Here is a 16,929-nt window from a genome sequence, read left to right on the forward strand (position 1 = left end):
TCAGCAGCTCAATGGTCATCCCATCAATAGGTTATATCACAGTTACTTTCCTCCGTTGAAAATCAAATATGGCGGCTCGCTCCACTTCGGACCGCATATCACTACCCTAACAACGATACATACCGATAGTTGTCCCGCCTCTCTAATTTCAATTTTTATCCGAAATGGACATTATTGATATATTATCAAATTGAAAAAAAAAACATAATTTAAAAATAATTTAAAGGTGTCATTGTTATATTTGAAATCAAATTGCAGCTATAACATTCAACAATCGGAACTATATCTTCGGTCATCCTGACTACCGTAGTTACCCAACTTAGCAACCATCACCGTTTTAAATTTTAAGTAAAAGTACCCTTATTTATGTAAATATAGAGATTGAACAGTGTTTTGATTGCGTTAAAGGTGGTATGAACGCAATGGGATACAGATATATTCTACATGTACATGTAGCGCTTTACGCGCTACATTGAATATGTAGGTAGGAGTAGATAGAGAAAGGGAGAATACAAAGTGTGTATTCGTTCAAAACATCACAATTTCTTACAGATAAAGCTCTAATACAGTTTTTACCACTTTCCACCAATCTGTTTTATCAGACCAAAATGCTGTTTTAAGTGGGTTTTTTTTCAAAATTCAGTGAGGGAATCTCATGTTTATTAACATCGAACTTAATATCTAAATTCCCAAGTGTAAGGAGATACTTTAATCCAATTTATTACTCTGATTCCAAAAACAAAGAAATTCAAAACCTTATCAATAAAAATTCCAAGTCAAAAATCTATCATATAATTAAGGCATTCTAGGAATATTGTTTTTTAAATATCATGCACTAAAATTTCCATGGAAATTCCAAAACATTAGCAAAATACTGTGTATACTATCTCATTTATACTCGGACATTGATTTTGCATATAGTAAAACCCCATTAACTCGAACTGCAGGGGACCGGTTCATAGTTCGAGGAATATAGGGTATTCGATACATCCGAGGTTTGCCAAAATAGGCATATGTACTGGCCAGAGTCTGTGACGAACCATGCATGTCAATAACATTGAAGAATTGTTTTCCAGCATTTATATATTTTTATATATATAAATAAGGGCGATAGTCAATCGTTCAACGTTGTGAATTGGTGAAAATTGATATTCTGTGACAAACCTTGCATGTCGATAACGTAGGAAGTATTGTTTTCTAGCATCTAAAGTATTCATAAATCATCTTCCGTAAGGTTTTGGGCCATGAAAAAACTAGTAGTATTTTGTATGCTTATATATTTACACTTGCTAGGCTTGGTCACTATACGCTAATACTAGCCGATTTTGTTTACCATAACTGCATGGTAACATTGAACTTTGAACTTGCGTAAGGAAATGTTCTGTGCAACGTAAAAGGACTACTTTTTTTAAAAAGAAACACATGGCTTTGTTTACATTTTGACGCAACATTACGTGTATATTGTTGTTTTTCATAGAATTTTGGAAAAATGTAAACAATATATACATGTTTTATATTTATATATGATTCAAACAATTTTTAAATTAACAATTGTATAAAGAAACGGAAAAATATCCCGACCGGGGCGACGTGCTTTCATTTTTGTTAAAAATGATGGGTGTCAAATGTAAACATTACCTCTGTGCCTATGTTCGTCCTACGATCGAGCCTTTGGGGTGGACGGGTGTGAGACCCTCTGATAGAGGTCAGTTATAAACATATCCTCTTGTCTTTGTTCTTTGAGTATTTAATCATGTGTATTATAAAACATGCACCGCTAATAATCCACGTGTTGACAGTTCCGCGTCACCACAAATACATTGTAGCCATCGAACACAAGTGAATTTGTTTCATCTATCGATGGCGATATGGATCTAAGCGTAGATTATATAATCACATGGCTCCCAAGGATGTAATACCGTCAAGTCAGACGACATCTCAAACACATTGAGCTACTTGAAAATCGGTGTTTTGCCAACTTCGGCAAACTAAAGTGTGTAAGCGTGCGTCAGCTTCGCCTCGCTGCACAATAACGGTCACCGAGTTCACACATGTGGCCGTGTACAAATTCTTTGTTATTACGCTATATATTAACTTTTAGCAAAATTGAATATATATTTAAAGTTCTGATCTGATTAAATAAAATTATCTCTGAAATTTACTTTGTTTGTCATGTTTATTTTACACTAAAATATTGAACTTTTTTGTCGTCGCGGATGAATAATTCTACCTTACGTGAAGCGTCACCATTCGCTGTTCAAATGAGTAAGCTCCTCCCACTTTTGACCGACTTTTATTGAATAATTACGTCACTTTCAAATGACGATTTTATTGCATAAAATATAAATAAAAAGTCGTGTGAGTGTAAATATAGGGATTGGATTTCGTTTTTATGTTAACCATGCTTGTATGGAGCAATTCCTCTAAGAATATATTCAATATGGGGCGCTAACGCGCCCCATAGAATATATTCTTAGAGGAATTGCTCCATACAAGCATGGTTAACATAAAAACGAAATCCAATCCCTATATATAGTGTATCACTTCGAATGTATACTTGAACATAAATAAGTAAATGCATCGGGCTTAACTTTAGGTATTACGGTTGATTCGTATATTACCATGCTGCTTGTCAACTTTAGCAAGCCTAAGTTATTACTGTTGGGTTGTAAATTGTTGTGTTGTTTATAAATTTTGGCACCATATGCAAAACAGTTTATAAATTTTGGCACCATATGCAAAACATGCAAATTTCAGTTTAGTAAGTCCACAAGATTCGGAACATTTTTTGTCACCAGATAAGTATGTTTATTAATCTTGTTTTATTAGGTACATGAGTGAGTGCTTGTTTGTGTGAATATGGTTTTATTAGCGGTAATCCTGATTTTCTCTAAAAAAGCGTACAATTTTTTTTTTTTTTTTTTTTGTAACGTTACCATCAACATTGAACACAATCGTCAATAACGACTTACTTTCCTGACCAAATAATACTGCTGATTTGGCATATGTATTTTATTACTTCCTTTAGTTAGAGTTTATTATACACACGTGATATATGTAATGTCGCCCTTAGGAGAAATAAACGTTACCTTGTAAAGTCCGTGGGGAGTTGTTGGTGTAGCAGGAGCGTTATTTTGGCATATACAATTGCCACTGTTTCTCTATCGATAAACTAAGTTGGAGCAGATATGTTTATTCCCCAATATCTTGAGTGCCGTGACCCGATTCGGTGCGAATGGATACATGCAAATATTAACGGACTTCTTTGACATACCACAAAATCACGTGTCAATGTTTACAAATAACGCATGTACGAGATAATCGGAGAAATACAATAAAACAAATTTATTTTTTAATGTGTTATTGCTTTTTGACCTGAATAAAATAACTAAAATATCAGAACTATTTTATGTGACGTCATATAGAAGAAAGGGTGGATGAAACTGTCAGTCAACAGCGCGCCTTTTATGAATGGCAGTTGTGCATGGATAAACATGACGGCAGTATAATTTTGACGGCGAATAACACATGGAAAATGATTGTATCTGATGTTGTTGTTGCTTTTATTGTTTAAAGAAAATATTGTAAATATAAGGATTAACCTCTTACTTTGTTTTGTTTATGAGATGATAAACCAAATGGAGCAGTCGGTAAATTTTACGTAAACGCGAAGCGTTTATGTAATTTACCTCGTGCTTCTTTGGGTTTATCCTTAAATAACTGACCCATGCATTGAGTTACATTGCACCTTGTATAATTACATGTATGTGCAAGTAATGTCTCAAGAAAGACAGGATCAGTTGTAGCAAATTGAATTCCCTCATCAAGCATAATACATAGCTTTTTCATTAGTTTAATATAATTCGCATCTTTTAACAGGCTATTGTTTAATTCCAAACCCCCATTTAGCTTTAAAATCTATAAGTTGTATTAGATATTTTTACTTAAAAATAAATGGTCTGACCTGCAGCCGGCCTCGAAATTTCATGTTACTATAATAGAAAGAAGAGTTTCTGAAATGAAAAGAACAAACAAATAAAAACATAAATACGTGCCTGCTTAACTGGATCTTTTTTCTCCACATTTCAGATCATTATGATCTTCATTGTCAACTAATGTTATTTTTTTACGGTTTCCAGTACCCTTTCTCTTGCCATAGAGTTTAGGTCTGTCATAATCCTTACTACATTGAAGTGTCTAAAAGCAAGATGAAATCTCCACAGAGAATTACATATCTCTTACCAAACTTTAAAAAAATCTTGAATTAGAAATTGTTTTAAGTAAAATTAGGTTTAAAAGAAATAAAAAAGAAGCACTGATAACCACATTCATTTTTATATGATTTGTAGTTTCTTCTGTGAAATGAACATCCTGTACCCATATAATGTTAGTTTTCTTATCTCTGAAGTTTTCTTATCTCTGAACTTTTACTTTTGCAAATAGTTGCGACATGTTGTTTTAACCTCTTTAAGTAAGAGGAGTCAAATATAAAACTTCAAAGATTTATGTTTAAGTAATGTGTAAGAAGAAATTTATTTTTGGTTTATTAATTCAAAGACGACAGGATTGGGGCCATTATACGAATTTTTGGCGAAATGTCATAACAACAGTTTTAAGAAAAGGGGAACTACGATCAGAGTATGTTAACACAATTATCATTATAATATATACTCTTCAAAAAAGAAACACATAGTAAATATTTCAATTATTTTTCTAATAATGATTTTTTTTTATTTCATTTCAATTGTTATGTGTGAGTTTTAGGACAATACCCAAATGTCATTTAAAACGAACCGGTTTTAATTAAAGGTCATTTACGGGGACTGTCCTTGATTTAGGCAGAATTTGGTTTTGCTTGATTTTCCCGATTCGCTTGGCGGCATGTATATATTGATTATACGTGTATTTCACATAAAACTTAGACAGCCTATAGAAGACAGAAGTTCTCGGTTTTGAAATCAGTTTCAATTTTGATTATGATATAAAACTATACGGATGAGTTATGCTACGTCGGTCGGTTAAAAGCAGGTAAATCGCAGACAGCAGTAGCCACGACCTTTAACGTGTCCCAGAGTACCATCTCTCGCCTTTGGAAAGGTATCGACAGCATCGATCAACCCGTGACCTTCCAAGGTCATGCAAATCAATGTTGACAACTGCAGCTCAGGATCGCTACATCAGTTCAACATTTACGCGATCATCCATTCATGGGATGCGTAGGATCTCAGACCAAACAGTTCGGAACTGTGTGCGAGATGCTGACATACGAGCCAGACGTCATGTTCGCCGTGCAATTTAGATCCAAAGCCATCGCCAAACCAGACTGCAATAGACTCGGGTTCATCGAGTTTGGCCACAGTAGCGGCGGAGATGAGATTTTGTCATAGTTGAACCCCATTGAACATGGGATGAACTAGACAGACGCGTCAGACAAAGACATCTTGCACCGCCCGGAATGTATTACGGGCAGAGAGGGCAAACATTTCACAACAAGTCATCTGTAATCTGACGTCATAGATAGGATAACGCTGTCAATCAGTTATTGATGCTAATGCTGGGCATACACGATATTGACTTTAAGCGACCATGAACTGCAAAATATGCAATGAACTTGAAATTAAGAAATTGTTTTGACATTCAATTACCTTTTCTATATAAAATATCGTTTTTCTTTCATTTCTGTTTATTTATTATCAGCCTCAAAATTCAGTATGTGTTTCTTTTTTGAAAAGTATAATTCATTAATTGTTTTGTTAAGAGGAAACAGATATATTTGCAATGATACGTGTATCTTAGAAATTACACAATAATATGCATTCACCCGCATACAATGTATACTCGATATACATGATCTAGGTTCTCATGAAACTGCTATGACAGTGAACAAACAAAAACAATGTAAAATGAAATGATCAGAGTGTAACCTGGTAGGTATTGTATCATTCATTCAAACATATTTTGGGGGATGAGTTACACAATTTGTTGGCTCTGAAAACAAACATCCCCCTTTTCCATGGACAGTGTGGGTAGGGCTAAATATGGGTTAACAGTATTCCCTCCTTTACATTGCTACACGTCATATAGTTCGGTTGGTGACGTTGGAACAGAGTGTGTGTAAATCTTGGCTTTGACCCCCTGGTGCAGGAGTGATGGGCTTTGCATAGCAAACCAGGTGAGCGATACAGGCTCTCTAGACTTCTTGATTGTTGATCTTACGATTAAATGTCAATTTTAAGGATTATGGTGGAAAGTAATTATTTGAATGTGTTAATTTATAACCCACTATCTCAATTGCAACATCTTGGAGAAATTCACATTGCCTGCGTAAACCTTGTAAAAATAAGACCTTTTTTGTTCGCTCAATGGTATTGTGACTGAAAGATGCCTATCTGAATTACTACGGGATTTTTGGGGGAATTTTGACATTTTAGTCGTCTACAACACATTTGTCTTCGAATGATTTTCACAGCTTAAGACCTAGATAACTAATGAAAAAAATAGCATGTCAAAATGGTCGCCAAGCTATGCCAATAATAATAATTTATCCTGAAATGAATTCAGATTTACTATGACATGTACCAGGGGTGTATATGATGACAGTGATAATAACCCCTTGGGTATCCAAAATGATGGTAGGAACAAAATACATGATACTAATCATGGGTTTGAAACACTTTCAACTTAAATGTCTCTAACATTTACAAATATCCTGAGAACAGTGTAGAATTACATGTGCCAAGTCCTAATTCACATGTTAACTCACATGCACGTGCATGTGGAAGTGCATGCTAATAATATATATTTGTATTAAAACTCAGCTATGATATCATCCATTGGTTTTTTTAATAATACATGATTACTTGTGACTGTTAGTTTACCTGTAGCTAAACTACGCTAACGAATGGACGTATTTGACAGATATATATTTAACAGTTACAGTTTACATATTGGACTGCTGAAAATAAGTAAGTAAGTAGAGTTGGCGCTTGTCATGTATCTATACATAACATTGTCAAAATCATACCAATGTTTTAAGAATTGAATGACATTGCTTAATCTTTAATACAGCGGAATTAGTATTTGTCAGATTGCTCTGTTAATCTTATAATAGTTATCCGTTTTATATTATATTCCGTGCCTCTGACACGAAGTCAATTCATCATCGTACATTTGTTCATTTATTTTTCGTTAGTACTATTTTCTAAATTTATTGATATATGTTCTGCTATTTAAACCTTTTTTCACTCGCTCCCAGGACATATGCATTCATTCTCATTCATCCCCTTCTGTTAGTATTATTACGGACTGCTGTTAGTTTGTGGATGTTACCAATTGATTACCAGATATATAGTTAATGAAAAATATATTATTCCATATTCGCACGCAATATGTATTTTTTATTTCTTTTTCGTATTTTGTATATTGTGAATTATTCGACCCGTTGAAGGAATAAACAATTGGGCATAACTGCTTTGTTTATGGACAATAACTGACTATATATCGCATCATGATCATCTGTCAGTCTTTTTTGCATCTTAAAATCATTATTAATTATGTATTGTGTCAATGAACAATAATATTCTATCCAGTTGATCAATACAGAAACGTGACGATGGAACATAAAACACGTGGATCAACAAGTCATCTTATTCATGTTAAGCATTGATACATGCCCAGCCACAATCCGGTAAATTACGTTAAAGTGTCATTGAACGCGTGTCTCAAGAGTGACCTTCACCACGGTGGTGTTAAAACCGACAAAGAACGGTCCATTGAGTGGTAAGGTTTTGGTCATGGGAGCTGCACGAGGGGTACTGTATAGTGGATCACATCGTGGCTTGCAACACTATCGGTAACAGATTTGAATTCATACCCTGCCGGGTTATTTGTTCTAGCTATACAACACTACCAATTTCAGAAAAATATGATTATCAACAAACTATATAAGATGTGACAATGAGAATACTCTTTATCGACGGAAGACAGATAATTTATCTTTAATGTGGTCTATCATACAATATACATGTATATCCTGCCGTATAAATGTCACTAGGTATCCCGAAACGTCGGAAAACGGCCAGATTTCAAATGGTCGGACACCTTGACAACCGCCGATAAACACGCCACGGCTCTAATGAGTAGCTCAAAAACCACTGCATTTCAACACGTTAGCTTCATAAGAATGAGAGTTAGGTAGAAAACAAACTTCACGGTATGTTAGTGTATTTATATATATATATATATATATATCGAAACACAGGTTGCATTTTTTATATGTGTCGCAACACATACTACTTATCATTCTTGATCTTTGGCTGCTTAGTAACCGCTTGTATAACAATGACTATGGTTGGCTACAGGTGAGAGATTTACAACTATATAACCACGCCTATTTGGAATTTTCTGTAATAAGAAGAGTATTCATTTTGGCATTGACTCAGACAGAGGATTTCACCGACCAGCAATAATAATTTGTCTACGGTATAACTGTATTGCAATAATACACTGTATTGAAGTGTAAATTATTCAGAATAAACTCACCGGCTTTCAGTTTTGAAAATGCACGAGTAAATAATGAAATACGAGGTTTACAATGAAAAAAGATTGATGAACAGTTGAGTCTATCATTAGCGCTGTATTTCCAAACCTGAGCTAAAGAGTACTTCGCCTATTTCAAGTGTTCTGTGATAAATGGAGTCATCAGAGAGTCGACGAGCCAAAGATAAACAACGACTGTATATTGTGAGGTGTATGATGTATAACCAGAAGCCACTCACCACGATGAATGATGGAAAATAGCTGGGTAGACATTGATTAACGTGGCAACAATGGATTTGAAACTACGCATTTTAGTTTTGGTCATTTCAACAGTAGAATCTTTCACCAGGCTTGAATTTCCGCAACTTAGCAAAAGACTACTTCGTGTGGCACTAGGGAATCAAAGTTTATACAAACTTGATTCATTTTCTGGGATTTTGAATTATGCAATCTGTGCCAAATATTGCAAAACTAAACAATGCTTTGCTTTTTCGTACACGACATATGACTCAACATGTGAGACTTACTCCCGCTTTTTTGAAAGGTCAACACATGCTGAAATCTCACAACGGACGTTGTACTTTAACAAAGGTAAGTTTTAAATATTTTTCTTCATGATATCATTTGTAAAAACAAGGAATATACACGTTCAAACACATGTGTGCATTAGAATTGATTGAGATTTTTCACATTTTATATAATATCAATTTGCTAATGTGCATTGTATATTAAGATTTGTTTTTTTTTTTCTTGTTCCACGAACCAAATAAAAAAACTTATCGATGATAAAATATGCCATGGTAGTTGGTTACATACTAGGCATTTATTTTACTTTATTATCAAGCCTGATATATTGAAACAGAAACATAATCTACCAGAATTGCAAATTTATATCAGTATTTAAGGCAATAGCATTTAATGCGCATTTTATTGTTTTTAAATTTGATAAAAACATAATTTAAATATACTATTTATGTGTTAGTATTTATCTAATGTTATGCTTTTTATGATAAAAACACTGGTTGCATTGGACGCAAGCGCAATGAAATGCGCTTGAAACGAAGTCCGTGACGACTCTTGTCTAGAAATATCACTTTGCTTATGGCCCCTGATATAACCAGGTGGCGTCATATTCGTGTCGTCATTTTTGGCAAACAACTGCGACAAGCGAGAATTCAAAGCGGCAGTGTGTTACGGTATTGGCGAGCATGAATAATTAACACTGTTGCGCTCCATGCAGTTTTGTTTTGATTTAAACATATTTTATTTGCATATATACAAATGGGATCAGACACAAGTTGAATAACTTATACTCCGTCTTCTCCCGTAATACATGAATGATGAAATATGTAATGACCGCAAATATATTACGAAAATGATGATGAAGAATATCAAGGTTTAAATTTATGATAAGAATTACAAAACATATATCGTTTTATGAAGTACTCGTACCCGCATGTCCGTATAAAGGTATGTATTTGTATGAAATGTCATCATAAGAATTACATTTACATTGTAAAACTGATTCGGCATTTCTTTAAAGCTATAATTAAGGCTATATCTGATACAAAACTAAATAGTGTAACAAAATAACATATATATATATATATATAAGCTAACATTGTTGATATAGAGTAGGTGACACAGTAGACCGCATACCCTATGACACACACTGTAACTGAACGCACCTAGCACCGCACCACGTAATGTCTATTCCTTCTTCTGTAAAGCAAACACCACTGTTCCCGTCTCTGAAGTTCCGAGCTTGAGGCTCCCTGTATATTCGGATGCGATCGCCTGTGTCACCGTAATATCATAATTTTAAGTTTTGTTAAACTGATGAAGTGTGAATGTCTCGGTGTGTTCGGAATGTTTAATGTCTATCTAAGATTGTCCATTTTCACAAATTTGCATTTTATAATTATAGTTACCTAATATTGATATCAAAACCATCCGAATATGTATCCGACGATACATGTTTAAACTATCAATTACGTGTATTGCTTCAGGGCGAACTGAAGATAGGAAAGTGCTACTTATCCATTCGTGAAAAATTCTGCAGATATATAATACATCTTATATATAAAGAAGCAAGAAACAACTTAAGAAGACTGCATAGGACCCCAAAATTTCAAATTTATTTAGCTTAAACTAATTTTAAGACATTGAATTAGTTTGGCAGAAATCCTCCTGGGACCAAGACAGATTTTTAAGATCGGTCCCAAAACCAATATTGGCAGAACCCCTCCTGGGAGGAATAAATCCCAAATATCATTTCGGTAGAGACACTCTTGAGACAAAGAAAGGTTTTCAGAATTGAAACACATTTGGGACCAATAGAAATTTTTGGGATTTCTTGAATTTTGGGAGAAATTTTTAAAAAGATCAGGATTTTTGCTGACTTTCAAAGTATCTGTTCCAAAACTATACCTCATATATTAGGGAATAACGAAGTTATTTATCAATAGGTTGTATCTATTTAATTTAGCTTTTACACAGCACTAGCCACTTCTTACACTTTGTAATCCTGAAACTACACAACGAAAAGAGGAAGGCAATAATATTTTCCTCTTTTAGATGTTGGTTAATTGTAAGTTTTTGAATATGTTATGAATGCAATATTGTTACAGTTACTCTAACATTGTTACATACTACCCTTCAAATTATAATTATCATACGTTTATGTTTTTGAATATAAATAGTATGGTAACCCTTTCGAATTCGTTATTTCAGTGATTATTAACAGTTGCGCAGACCTGATTGGAGACAACTCTGGTGTATACAAAATAGGACAAGAGGGCCCCATTGTATACTGTGATATGGATACTGAAGATGGACCATGGACTGTGAGTATGATTAACATAAAACACGTATCATATGAAACTTTAACCAACGATATGAACTCATTGGATATTTAAAATGGACACTATTCTCTATCGCGATATGACTTTGGTACATTGTACATGAAAAGGCGTTACTATCTGATGTGCATAGTTGATATGTGTTACCTGGTTCTGTAGAACTTGTACATGTATTATAAATGAACCTATACACAACATACATTGTATGGATCTATTCAACCAATCCGAAACCATAATTAGTATTCATTAGGGGCGACTGAAAAGTATCGATTATCACAGGAAAATAACAATGTTTATATTGCGTAAAGACAAAATCGGCCAAAATGGTTGCAATACCTGTTATGCATTGTGTATGATACAATCCTGTAATAATGCCAAAATGAACATTCAGCTCATCCAACTATGCTTGAAAAGAAAACTTTAAGCTATCATATATACGTTTAATTATTCAATTGCATCAGATTATATATCTAGATACATGCTAAATATTCGCCAGTCACCATTACGACTTGCTCGATAGTCTAAAAAAGCTTTATCATGGAATAGTCAATCACTTGGTATTGAAGCCTTTCAAACGGGCTTCTGTTTTCTTGTTAGTAAATATGCACTTACATTTTTTAATTAGGTGATCCAAAGGCGAACAAAGGGAGATGTCGATTTTTATCGTCCATGGAATGATTACAAGAATGGATTTGGTGATCTCCAAGGAGACTTCTGGCTCGGTGAGTGGCGATGATTGTATTGTGTAGCTAATTTTTACTTTTTAACTGCTTTTCTATGAATTCCTATAGTGTCAAATCACCCATGGATCCTCCATATGACTTTTTGAATGATGCTGGTTGCTTGAATGGTTGGTGTATTAAATTTGATTAACAATCAGGATCACTTCAAAATAGTCGTCCAAGTAAACGGTGTATTGCGTATGTGAAGTGCGTGGAACTCTTGTCATTGTTCTGAGGCCAATGAAACACACCACCGCCAATCCCATTATACTGACAACGGGCAAACACAGTCGCTCTACTTTTTTATGTTGAGTGGTAAACAGGAGCAGAAAATATGCCTTAAAAACGTATGAATGTGTCTCGGACAGGGGACAGAACAAGGGCGAAAGGTCAATTCAAGCCCAGCAATGAGCTTGTGAAAAACGACTTGTGTATTATACTAATATTGACATCAGTATTTGTCTCGGGAACCAGCCTAAAAAGCCTTTAAATGGTGGTCTTCACTTTTACAGGTAACGATAACCTTCACCTCCTTACAAGAATCTCTAAGATCCTGCGTGTGCAAGTTGTAGCTTTGACTGGGGAAAGGGCATATGCAGAGTACTCCCATTTTCAGGTTGATGATGAATCTCAAAATTACAAATTGCTTGTGAATGGCTTTTCCGGAAACATAACGTGTAAGTTAACATTCGTCATGTTTTCAATTTAAAATACTTACATTAGCCACATTTATTGCTTTTTCAAAAAAAGGAAATTTTGGGGAAATATTCAACATTATTGTCCTCAACTTTTGTATGGCGCAGTGAACACGATGTTATTAAGGTGGAATTATTATAATATAACTTAATGAAGAAGTAAATTATTCAAACATGTTGAATGCTTGATGTTTTGAGCAATGTGCCCCGTATCGCACATTAGATGGCAAATATCCATCGAATTCTCAGGACAAGTCTACGTGTGATTTATCATTCACTTTTAAACATATATCTTTCATGTTTAGATGATGCCATGGCGTTCAGTAATAACTGTCAGTTCAGCACGTTGGATAGGGACAACGATAAATCTCCTAAACACTGTGGTCAATCCTACAAAAGTGGTTGGTGGCATAACAACTGTTACCATGCCCAGCTGAATGGGATTTTTAGGAAATCTACTATGGATGATGAGGTTATTCGGTGGAGGTTCTTTCCAGACCCACAAGTGGCAGCTAATCCTTTAAAAGAGACGAAAATGATGATTCGGTAGAGATACCAAACACATATGTATGTTCCAAAAAATCCATTGCTGTAATCTAGGATGATTGATTTTCAAAACCAATACTCAGCTATCAATAAATGAACATAATCTTACTTTTAGAAATGTATAAAGGGCATCTTACATCTTGCCTTCGAACCAATTTTACAAAACCCACATGACTTCTGACTGTGACAAGAGAACCTGTAAGATGTCTTTGAATTATTCAAAAGATTCCGGGGTCTGTGCTATCGATGGAATAATATTGCCCTCTTAACGTCAACGCGTACACCAGTGTTTTCCTTTTGATCCAAGTAAATGTTCAGTTTCGTAAAACGAAGTATATTCTCATGCAACTTCGGACAAGAAAAACGAAATTTAGAACTAAGAAAAGAACGACGGATTAACAGACACAAAACTTGATCGCCCTACTGAGGCAATAAGGGAAATATTGAATCTAATGAGAAAGAGATCTATAAGCGGACGGATTGACTGACTTGAGACAGACGGGGTCTCATTGAAGACTGACGGGGTCTGACTAGAGACAAACGGATTGACTGATGAATCTGACAGCTGTCGGATGAACTGAGTTGGGACTGACTCGAAACTTATGGTCTGAGGACGAATATATCATAAGGAATATTTTACCCTTATTAAACTAATGCTTATTTGTAAATATATTGAACTTTGAAAAGTAAATTTTTATAGTTAGATTGATATTGTGTATATATTTTTATCGGTGTTTGTAACACATTTCATTTAGAGTTAATATGAGAAAAATATCACGTCAGCTTATCAGTTAGTCTACAATATATTTGAAGTCGAATTAAATTGTTCTCAAGGACATGTATAATTAAAAGAGATATTTACTTCCGGATGTTTGAGTCATCTTTAGATGTCAGTCATAGGAAGTCACACGTTAAATAGATAGATTACTTAAATGATAGCGGAAGCTATCATATTGTCCTAGAGTATATTGTTTACACTTTTGGCACCATACGGCGAAAGAAATTAAGTTCTGAACCTTATTGATGGCTTGACTATTATTCCAGGTAAGACACTCTATGTTATTTACAACTACGGTTACTTACTCATTTTGTATATTTTATCAAATTGTTAATTGTTCATTTTTTAATTCTTATTTTCTACTTAATAACACAGTGTGATTTATCAAGTTATATGATTGTACAATGTATTTTTAAACTCGATGTGTAGTTTATAAATATAATTAGAAAATTATAATGCTATCGGCATATGTTGATTATTGTATTGGAATATAGATTATTGGGATTTGAAAAGTGAATCGTATTGAACAGACATGATATATTTTGAGACAATAGTCGTGTACTATTTACCTTAAACACTTGCGGTTAATTTTAAATTATTAGATGTTGAAGTCATGTATGTGTTAGCCAGAACTAGGTTATTGTTTTAGAATTAGCAATTTTATTCATAAATAAAGATATAATCATTGTGCATTTTGCTATTATTGGGATATTTCATATTAAGGAATTATCTTCCTTTACTGTAGTTGGTCAATTTATTTAATTACTTTTAATTAATTTTTACTATTGTTAATCTTCCCGTCGGCTCCTTTTCTCGCAAAGCTTATATTATGTACTCTACCTTTTTAAAAAATATTTCCCCCATTTTATGAGTGTTTCCCCAAAACGAAAGAATTAATTATTCAATATTATCATCACTTCAACACTTAAAAAATAACTTGTATTCAAACTACTACAATGTAAATTATGATTGATTGATTTCGATTGTATATTTTGAATTATGAAACATGATAACCAAATAAACTTCTGAACCTTATTGATGGCTTAACTATTTTCACAGAACCAACTACAGCTATACAGAACAACTACGTTACACGTCTAATTTTAATTAGATTGGTATGTATCAACTTCATGTAAATATAAAAAACAGTTTCAATATCTTTGATTTAAAAATAAATAATAATATATAATCATTATATATATAGTTACCAACATAAAATAGCAATGTAAGCTTGATAAGGTTATCAATGATTGGTGTTTAAATAATTTGAAGAGTTTAAAACATATATATTAATTCAAATAACTCATGAAGTAATCATTAGTTTTCTCCCTTACCATGAAACTGTATTTTTAAGGCCATACCCCAATAAACAAAATCATATTTTATAACCTATTTCATTCGCAATGTTTTAATGCGTAAAATCAAACAAAAAGATGATCTCAGTGTGAAGACATTTTTGCAGTAACTGACATTTCAGACAAAATATTTTAATTTCCCCTACTTCCCTGGAATATTGACGCAAAAGTAATTGCGTAAAACGAATACATTATACTTTATTAACATTACCCGATAGATATTGCTGAGGAATATCAATAATGCAAGGTACACATATGTAAGTAATAAACAAGACTAGTTTTGATCTAAAAGAAGAGATGAAATGAACGATGATTATGCGATGGAGTAAGGGAGGGAACTCTAAGGGAGGGAACTCTAAGTCTAACTCTAAGTCTTCATGAAACATAATTGTGGTATTGATTACTTTGTTTGAACTGAACGGCTCATCGACAGCAAGGATCATGTAGGGGAGAAGTAAGATTAATAAAAAGTAAAGAAGTACGTTCTAAGGTATCTTTGGTGTTAAATATATTGAAAAAAAAATCCTAACCAGTAATTTTGGTTCGCCTACCCTAGCGGTGATAATATATTTTTATCAATGATGTCTGATATCTCTAAACAATGTTTGTTATGAGATTTTTTCGCTGATAAAACGATACTCTCTTTTTTAAAAAAATATGTGCCATTACTGGGCGAAAATTCTCTACCTCATTAATCTATTGAAAATCATAAGGTTTGATGAATTAAGCTGTGGAAATCAATAAAATGGGCAGACAATCATGCATAATGCCTTAAGAACGTAAGTTAGAACACGTAATTTACTTGCTGAAAAAAAACTTGTTTTTTATGCCTTTTTATGTATGTTAAGATTGAAACATACCTGCAGAAATCACTTTACAATTACTATTAACACTATAACATTTGAAATAAAATTGTAGTCCATACCTAGCGTCTTTACCTGGTTGACCTATGTACTCATGTCAATGCACTGTACATTGTAGATGTAAATATAGTGATTTTAAGCTCTTATAGTGATTTTTCAGCTCTACTTATTTTGTACTTTAGTTAAAAGCAATGCATTGTAAAGGCTATAATACTTTTCATGTTGGTAACGTTTTGGTGGTGAAAAAATATGAAAAGCGCTTCATGATTCATGGGTATGAAAAATACGGCACATGTAACCTTAAGACAAAAACAGTAGCTTGCATCTAACACTTGCGTAACTGTCTGACTTTAAAAGTTATTAACAATATTTGCTATTTCTCACATGTCTAAATTGTGTCATATTGTGTGTGTCTTCTTTTTGTACAATAAAAGCTTGGAAAATTATTTTCTTTTCGTCTTAGATATTTTGGAACACGAGTCCCTCTGTCCGTTTCTCCGTCCAAATAGGTAGTTATCATCAATGTCCTCGAAACCGCGTTAAATCTTTTGTATTATAATTACACATGGTC

The 16,929-nt window shown here is 33.6% G+C and overlaps 2 protein-coding genes across 2 annotated transcripts in view; one reads left to right on the forward strand and one right to left on the reverse strand.

Moving 5' to 3' along the window:
* The window catches only part of LOC138317219 (phospholipid scramblase 2-like), a 46,733-nt gene that overhangs the window by 6,113 nt on the left and 23,691 nt on the right, over positions 1-16,929 (reverse strand). The gene's annotated exons all lie outside the window — the stretch shown is intronic.
* On the forward strand, positions 8,287-16,890 carry LOC138317209 (angiopoietin-related protein 7-like). The gene is made up of 5 exons (XM_069258763.1): positions 8,287-9,129; positions 11,272-11,384; positions 12,025-12,121; positions 12,634-12,798; positions 13,122-16,890. The coding sequence occupies exons 1-5, from the start codon at positions 8,829-8,831 to the stop codon at positions 13,364-13,366; spliced, it is 921 nt and encodes a 306-aa protein (XP_069114864.1). The 5' UTR covers positions 8,287-8,828; the 3' UTR covers positions 13,367-16,890.

The sequence above is a fragment of the Argopecten irradians genome, chromosome 1, assembly GCF_041381155.1.
Source record: "Argopecten irradians isolate NY chromosome 1, Ai_NY, whole genome shotgun sequence".
Taxonomy (NCBI): domain Eukaryota; kingdom Metazoa; phylum Mollusca; class Bivalvia; order Pectinida; family Pectinidae; genus Argopecten; species Argopecten irradians.

Excerpts from the sequence above, each read along its gene's own strand:
- LOC138317209 (XM_069258763.1), top strand. The coding sequence starts at position 8,829 with ATGGATTTGAAACTACGCATTTTAGTTTTGGTCATTTCAACAGTAGAA. Across the intron at positions 9,130-11,271 it reads GACGTTGTACTTTAACAAAG|TGATTATTAACAGTTGCGCA; the intron begins GTAAGTTTTAAA and ends TCGTTATTTCAG. Across the intron at positions 12,799-13,121 it reads CTTTTCCGGAAACATAACGT|ATGATGCCATGGCGTTCAGT; the intron begins GTAAGTTAACAT and ends TTTCATGTTTAG.